At 50.3% G+C, this 7,939-nt stretch overlaps 2 protein-coding genes across 2 annotated transcripts in view; both read right to left on the bottom strand.

The window, feature by feature from the left end:
• Positions 1–277: 277 nt before the first annotated feature.
• On the bottom strand, positions 278–2,123 carry LOC104077232 (C-type natriuretic peptide 2-like). The gene is made up of 2 exons (XM_009578385.1): positions 2,025–2,123; positions 278–550 (listed from the first exon to the last, which is right to left on the bottom strand). The coding sequence occupies exons 1-2, from the start codon at positions 2,121–2,123 to the stop codon at positions 278–280; spliced, it is 372 nt and encodes a 123-aa protein (XP_009576680.1).
• A 5,264-nt stretch (positions 2,124–7,387) lies between these two features.
• The window catches only part of LOC104077233 (condensin complex subunit 1-like), a gene marked incomplete at its 5' end in the record, with an annotated part of 12,227 nt that continues 11,675 nt past the window's right edge, over positions 7,388–7,939 (bottom strand). Inside the window, 2 exons of the mRNA XM_009578387.1 lie at positions 7,388–7,470; positions 7,666–7,824. Of these exons, the coding sequence (XP_009576682.1) occupies positions 7,388–7,470; positions 7,666–7,824 (242 nt within the window). The remainder of the gene's footprint in view (positions 7,471–7,665; positions 7,825–7,939) is intronic.

The following is a 7,939-nucleotide window of genomic DNA, read 5'->3' as shown; positions in this document are numbered from 1 at the left end:
GAGAAGGAGGGCTGGTGAGCCGCCCAGCGGCGTGCAGCCGGCCTGCTCTCGCACCCCAGCCGGGGCCCCAGCACAACCCCGGTAGCACGGGTGGTTCCGCGTCCCAGCCTTCACCCCGGCTGCAGGCAGGTGGTGGCCCCAGAACCTGCCCTACTGCCCTCGACCCCTCGCTCCTGTCTTCCCCGCCATCCGTGCTCTCAAGTCTACCCTTACTTCTTCCCTGCGGGCTTGTTCGAGCCCTCACTGCTGGCCATCTCACCTCGGAGCCCTTCCAAGGCTAACACCCCAAACCACTGAAGGTCCCGATCCGGTCCAGTTTCAGCCCAAAGCAGCCCCTGGGCATAGCCTTCCAGGCCCAATCTCCAGGCAGTGCCCACTTGCGACTGGCGAGGGTCTTGCGCCAGAGAGAGGGACGGGCAGCTCTAGCCCCAGACGGGAGGAAGGGGAGGGTGGAGGAGAGCAACTGAGGGCCGAAGCTAGACCCCTCCTTCGTGTCCTCTTCGGCCAGCGTGGATTCAGGCTCCAGGGGCAGCAACTGGGAAAGGAGCACCTGGGAGAAACAGAGAGGTGAGGGGGGTGAGAGCAGAGTTGCCTGTGCTTCTGGCGACAAGCCTTGTACCCCCTTGTACACCACTGCCCACACCTTCCCCAGGGCTCTGGCGGGACATAAAATGGTGCCTGCACACTGTGCCTGTGACATTGCATCCAGACACAGGGAAGGGCTAGACTAGCAGCTCCTGCAGTCCGAAATGATTTAGCTGTCCAAAAAAGCAAGCAGGCAGCTGCTGTGAGCCTCTGAGTGCAGATTGCTCTGCTCTTGTCAAACTGTCCCCCCCCGTACTTGGAAGGTAATTGAGGCTTCAGTCCTTGCTCCTTTTGCTGACGCTGAGCACCTCCGTGTGCTCAGGCTACTGTGTGGCATTTCTTTTTTTCCAGAGGGCTGGTGGGGAGGATGGATCTGCCCCAAATACCTGCTGCTAAAGATGAGGGGGAGGCAGGAGCAGAGCAGGTGTGAGGAAGGGGGGCTCCCCGTCTGCTGGGAATCCTCTAGGTTATCTGTGGAGGCAGGCACATGCTGATTGTACAGCCCCGGCACTGCCAGCAGCCTCCGGCTGTAGGGAGACAAGGGTTGGGAGGTGTATTGGGCGAGTGGAAGCATGGCATGGCTGCCCAGGGAAGCAGCCTGCGGTAGCCATTCCGCATCTGTCCCTCACGTGGGTGCTGAGGTAAGGCTGAAGATGCCTTTGTGCAGCTCTTTTCCGTAGTGAGTTAATTGAAGCGGACACGGGCATCTTCAGCGAAGACTGAAAGTGGTGAGTCATAGCAGGATCAGTCTTGTGATTTTAGTTCACGTCCTAACTACTTCCCTGTAGCTTTCCCAGGGTGACGTGAAGGCAAGGTGTTGGGGCTTAGGTTAGGATTTGGGTAAGAGGGAGCTGGGTAGATTTGAAAGCCAAAATACTATTGCTGTAACTGCTGAGGGTAAAAGATTTACGCAAGTGAAGAAGCCCTTAGCTGGCATCCTGACAGGGGCTGTTGGCCTTGAAGAGGGGCTACTGGGGGGTAGTACTGAGCTTAGGAGTGAAAATCCTGACCTAACAGGATGAGCCTTCCCTCTGAAACGTCTGAACCGGGACACTGAACATGATGAGGGACAGGACTGTAATTTCTGGTGGCTGCTGACAAAGGGCAGAGTTAGACAGGACTAGTCTCTTTACCGTTAAAAGCCTCTGCAGCAACGCAGGGAGTCCCACAGGCAGCCTGCCCCAGACCAGAAAGCACTAAAAAGCTTTTGTCTGTCTGCTCCCTTGTAGTGCTGGTGCTCCTTAGGGGTTAGGTTATAAAGATACAGTCACCCTAGAGCTGAGGCTGTTGGGCTGAAGGGGAGGGAGCAGTGAGAACAGACAGCAGCCTCCAGTAGCTGGAATTTGAGCCCCCCACTTATTTCAGGTTCAAACACGACCTCTGCAAATTGCCCCTGCTACTCCTGAAACCTCCCTCAGCTCTCTCCCAGTCCCTCCTACCTGTAGCCTCTGTCCTGGTAAGGACACAGTCTGAACGCTGGCAGAGAGCAGAACTAAGAGGAGGAAAAGCGAGCAAGGCCACGACTGGAGCCCCAGCATCTTCTTCTTATCCCAGGGCTTGTGGGAGGCGAGGCAGGACCTGCAGCATCTGTGTCAGATGCAGTCCCTAGCCCCTCTTTGCCTTTATAGCTTTGGTTCTGGCAGGCGCCTGGCCCCCAGCTCTCTGCTGAACTACCCCCTGGAGCTCTTTAACCTTTCAGCCCTTTTGTCCAGGGTGATATATTTCAGGGTGAGCTCAGCAAGACCCCTTCCTCTAAAGAAAAAGGACACAAAGGTGTTTACTGAGTGTCTGGGAAGACAAATGTGAGCTGAGCTGCTGCTGGCCAGGACCTGGAGGTATCTGTCAGGGTCAGGAATGAGGTGACACTTTGAAACACGTCCCGAAGGAGGATCTTGAAGGCTGCATTGTATAGCATGATATTGAACATACTCCTTGTAGGCAGAGTGCTGTTAATGCTATTTCTCTAATCAGCGTGAGCATGAACTAGCGGTAGTCACACTGCTGGCTGCACAGAGCTGACACAAATTCAGCTCTGTGACAATACAGGCTCTTGTTTTTTAATATTTTATCTTGGTGAGCTGGTTGGCCTGGGAATGAAGAGCTCTTGTTGCAGAAGGTGTGTGAATTCCAGCACTAACTCTGCGAGATTTGTAGTGGTGATGGGAGCGTGGGTCTAGTACTAGCGGGCATATAACTTGCAGGCTGGTTGTCCTGAGTCACTCAACATACACCATCTGGAGGGCTGGGCTGAGTTTCCAGAGGAACCAGCACAGAAAAGAGCTCGTCGAGGCTCAGCTTGCACTTTCTCAAGCTCAGGCGCACAATGGAAGCGGGATGGCGAGGAGCAGATTCCTACCTCCTAAATCTTCTGGCCATTAGTTCCCCCCCCCTTTGTTTACCTCTCCCATTTTACTGTCGTTTCTCACCAGTTGAACAAGGCAATGAGGTCACTGTTTGGAGACCAGGGTGCAGAAGTCAGGCTGGGTGTGAAGACAAAAACTAATCAGGAAAGTTTGTCAGGGGAGAGGAATGGGGGGGCTGTACCCCCAGACAGGATTAGTAGTGGGTGTGCTGGGTGAGTTTAATAACACCTTAAGCTTCCCTTTCTTCTTGTTGCACAAAGCAATTGGGTCAAAATTTGACAGGCAGTGTTCTGCTGCCTGTTTTGCTTATTTTTTTTAAGGAAAGAAGAAAATTAGAAAAAAAAAAGTCTTTTGCAGAGATAACAAAAGTCACAGTTCAGATACTTGTCCTGTCTTTCCAGCATTTTGCACTTGCAGATGCAGATTTGTAGGTCCCTTTCTTCCCTGCCCAAGGAGCCAGAAAGTTTTACAAACTGTTTTGCATCCAGTGCATGAAAAGTGAGTGTGGGGCTTCAGTCTGGAGCACTGACGCTGGAAGCAGGAGAGACTTTGTAGAGGTGGGGGTATCCAAGTATGTTAGCTCCACCTGATACCTGCGACCTGTGGGTGGTGCTGGTTTCAGAGCAATGCTCTGGTGATCCTGTCTGGCAGTCCCCTGTCACCCCCTCGCCTGGGCCAGCTACCAGGGGCATGCCAGCAAATGGAGGGGCTCCCTGGACCCCTGGCTAATGGCCTCAACCGACACATTTCATGGGGAACAGGATTACTTTCATACCAGCCTTTTAAATCACAAAGCACAGGTGACTGCTGGAGAGTCACAGGACATGCTGTTCGTGTGGGCATTCAGATGGGGTGCCTGTGCACAAACGGAGTGCGGGATGTGTGCGCACAGCCCCTTCGTGTGCTGGATGCGGTAGGGTATGGAGCTTTGCGGTGTGAAAGTTTCAGAGGGGTGGGAAAGAGACGAAGGAGGATGGGAAGTGAACACGTGTTCATCCCACATGCAAGATGTCTCACGAGGATGTTGTTTCTGTACTTCCTAGTCACATTCGACCATCCAGAAGCAGCTGAGTCAGTCTGCTAAAGTATTCATGCTCCCGGAGAGACAGCCGCAGGCAGATGAATCTCGTGTTGAACACACCGGTTCCAGGAGTCAACTCCTTCCTGAGCGAAAGGTAAGTACAAAAGCAACAACACTTTGGTTTTGATATGAAATGTAGCAGTGGTTTCGTCTGGCATCCCTTGAACGTGGTAGCCCCCATACTGCAAGAAGAATGCCAGAAATGTGTTTTGAAACTTCTCTGAATTCCAGCCCACGTGCACGCAGACTGAGCCCTGCAGGGATGGACAGGCTCTGAGCTCTCAAGTGACGGGTCCCCTCCTTGGGTCCAGCAAAAGCTGGGGCTAGCAGGAGGGAAGGAGTCATCACTGCCCCATACCAAGCAAAAAACTTCGGGGACTGCAGAAAACTTGCAAATTTTCTTGCAAATTCTTGCAAATTTGCAAATCCAGCAAAGCCTAGACAAATTTCAGGTGCTTAATGACTCAGGTGCTGTGACGTTGCAGCTGCTCTGTGTCCCAGATCCTTGCTGGGACTGCAGTAGAACAGAATAGTTGCTCTGACATGTCCTGGCAATGACTGTGAAGTGAAAAGGCTTTGGCAGACGAGTCCCCAGTTGCCCCAGTTTTCTCAGACTCAAATAGGTTATTGTCCTTCTTTCCTCTCTGGTGCTAACAAGTTTCCTCTGTAAAAACCCTTCTCCCTCTGATGCTGGGGCACTGATTCCAGAGCTTGCAAGACCACCAGAAAAGTGGTGTCCTGCTGAATTACAATCAGTCTTTTACAAACAGTTGCTTATAAAGGAAAGGAACAGGGCAACTGGAGAGTGGGAGGACTAGGAACTGGGCGAAGTACCCTGGGGCAACACCCCCTGGCCCATGGTGATGGAAAGGGCTGATGGTTGCTGCAGGCTCTAGAAGAAAGGATGATATTAATGTTGCTCCCCTGGTACCACCTGTAGGAGTCTGGAGCCTACTGTGGTCAGGAGTCCCTCAGAGAACGGAAACTCCACTGATCTTGGCAACGAGTAATCCCTCAGAAGCAAGGTATTGGGATTACTCCTTCAGCAGCAATTCCTGGTCATTATGGCAGCCACCGAAATAGCTGCTTGCGAGGAAAAGAAGGGCAGCAACTGGCTGCTTAAGGCAGCAGCCACTGTGTAGCTGTGTTCAAACTTCTCTTGGGTTTTGCTTCATCTTTCTGCAGGAATTCCTTTGTCCATGGCACAGGATTGCTAATTCCTCCAGTACCAGGAGAGGCCAGTGAGGAGAGGGGGATGCTCCACTTGAACAGCCTGCAGAAAGGGACCAACAGGAGCTCCCGCTCACTGACTTTCCACTCTCACTTGACCAGGCAGTGCTGTGCCCGGGAAGAGCAAAAGACTGACTGCAAAGCAGTGAAGGAGCTACTGTGTCAGTCCCAGTCATAGACTGCCAAACCCTCCTTCCGTCTCAGAGAGGCGGCTGGGTGGCTATCCTGAAGGAAAAAGTTTAACCACTTGTAGTGGAAAAGCATGGCCTGAAGGTAAGCCAGTGCTTAGGCATTTTTGTGGCCACCTTGTTTCCTCCATTCACCCATTCATACCTCCCTCACTGCAGTATTGTCAACATATGATCTCATATATACGCAAGATTTACTGCACAGACTTGTAAAGCCTTGAGCCTGGGGAGAAATCCGTATATGCTGTTCTTTTTCTTTCATTCCCATTTGTGAGTGACATACGCCGTGGGTGGTGGTGGAATCATGTACAGCATGCATGACTGTGTGTCGTATTTACTGTTAATGCCATAGCTGCTGCCTCTGTCTCTTGTGGCCTTCGCTGAATATTTTATCAGGGAGGACAGGCAAGAGGAACGATATTGCTGTAGCTTTCAGATCTTTGTATTTCACGTGATTGTCCTGTTCTTACCGGGGTGCTCTGGATTTGGGGGGGTTATGTTGGTATCTGGCTATCACACTAGTGGCTGCAGGGGGGCAGATCTTTCCAGTGAGTCATGGGACTTGAGGGTGGTGTTTGGTCCGCATGTCCCAGCCCAGTAAATACACCTGTCATCCCGTCATTCCCTCCTCTACTTGTTTCTACAAGCATCTAACATGTTTATGTCCATTCAGGTACCGGCATGTAAAAAAACATATTCCGAGGCCAATGTAAAGCTGTGCAATTTCTAATGCTGCTTTTTTTTTATAGGGATCAAAATAAGCTACAGTAGTCTTTTATCACTACTTATGCAGCCAGGCCAGAGAAGAACTGAGCAGCAGGCTCTACTTGCTGGCAAACCGAGGGTGACCACGACGACTGCAGGAACTTGGTAGATCCTCAAAGACAGAGAATGCGGAAGATCTGCGGGAACCTGCTGATAGGAGGACCCTTCCAATTCCTGCCCAGCTAGTCCCTAGTCTGCTTTCTAGGCAACTGACAGGTAGGAGGAAGTAATTCTGTACTAATAGCTCTGGGACAAATGCCAGTTTACCTGTGGGACAGGAGGTTAAAGGTTGTTTATGCGATTAACACAAATTCAGATTTAGGGCACTTCATGTTCACATGGCTGTCCAAGGAGTGCCAGGACCGACATGTTTTTTCTGGAAGGAAAGAACTTTAGTGCCAGTCCTACTTGAAACATAATTAGATTCACAGCAAATACATTCCAAAAAGCGCAGTGAGACAACCAGTGTTACCAGTATAATTGGTAACTTGAGCAAGTCAGAGTTAGGCAAGGATAATTATAAAGCTTTTTTTTTGTTGGTTTTTTTTGTGTTTATTTCCTTTTTTTAAAAAAACTTTTTAAAGTTGTATTTTTTTCCTACCCCCATTACATATTCTCTGTTGAAGCACTCTAGATATAGTCTAAGTTAGCCTTTCTCCTCCCTCCCCCCCAAATCTCTCAACTCTTCTTTGAGAGACCTGTACAAGAAAAAGATGCAGGTAACTTCCCGTCAAAGCCCAGCTGGGCTTTGCAAGGCAAGAGCTTCAAAAAGGATCAAACATAAAAGGGCCTAAACCCAGCAAAATCATATTGGTCCTGTGTTAAGAGAAGCTGAATGGCGTACTTATAACCACGTACAAAATAGGAAGGGAATGAGCATTTGGTACTCAGTGGTTAGTTTGGCTCTTAGAAAGACTTTCTTCCAAAGATTTTTTTTTTTTAATCAAAGCAAAATCAATCTGCAAAGCCAGGGCAAAAACAGTCAAAGTGGCAGCTATGTTCATCACTGCCTTCCTTTGTGGAGACAGGCTTGAAATTGCTTTAGCCTGGTGTATAACTTCCATTTTGTCCTTATTTAAAGCACTGTCATATTATGGGGTAGTTCAGGCAAGAGAAGACGACTGCTGCATAAAACGAGTTTTATTTTTAGTTAAAGACAGTGGCAGATGGTTCCCTCAGCGCAGCCGGCGGGCTGAAGATCTGGTGATGGGAGTTGTTTTGGTGGGGGTTTCTTCCTCTTGTAATTCTGCCGATAGCTCTAGGAGAGTAAAATGTGTCAATAACCAGCAGTCCACTGCCTTGAACAGAGAAATCTACAGGCAACCTAAGCAGTGCTCTGAAGCCCTACACACCTTCTGCCCATTACCAAAGGAACATCCCTGATGGGCCAAATCTATAGTCTTTCTCTACTTCTCCACTTTCACCTTTTGAGCATACATGTACAATGCCTTACCGTCCTCAGAGCTGTTCTCCTCATCACTGGAGAAGGTGATAATAGGTTTTTTGGGTGGAGGGCGCTTTTGGGCACGCTTATGGTTTCGGAGGGTGCGAGGCTGGGGTGAGACAAAATCTTCATCCCTGTTAGCTGTGCTCAGGGGCTGGCGGCGAGAACCTGCCAAGAAAAAAAAGAAAAAGAAAGGTAGCAGCCATTCTGTCTGTAAGGGTGAGGAAAAGTCCTAGGTGTCTCTGCTGGCCTGCAGAATCAGGGGGAAGGCTGCAGTCTCACG

This window comes from Fulmarus glacialis, unplaced genomic scaffold (genome assembly GCF_000690835.1).
Source record: "Fulmarus glacialis isolate BGI_N327 unplaced genomic scaffold, ASM69083v1 scaffold22985, whole genome shotgun sequence".
Taxonomy (NCBI): domain Eukaryota; kingdom Metazoa; phylum Chordata; class Aves; order Procellariiformes; family Procellariidae; genus Fulmarus; species Fulmarus glacialis.
The sequence above is the reverse complement of the archived record's forward strand: the minus strand, read 5'-3'. Positions and strand labels throughout refer to the sequence as shown.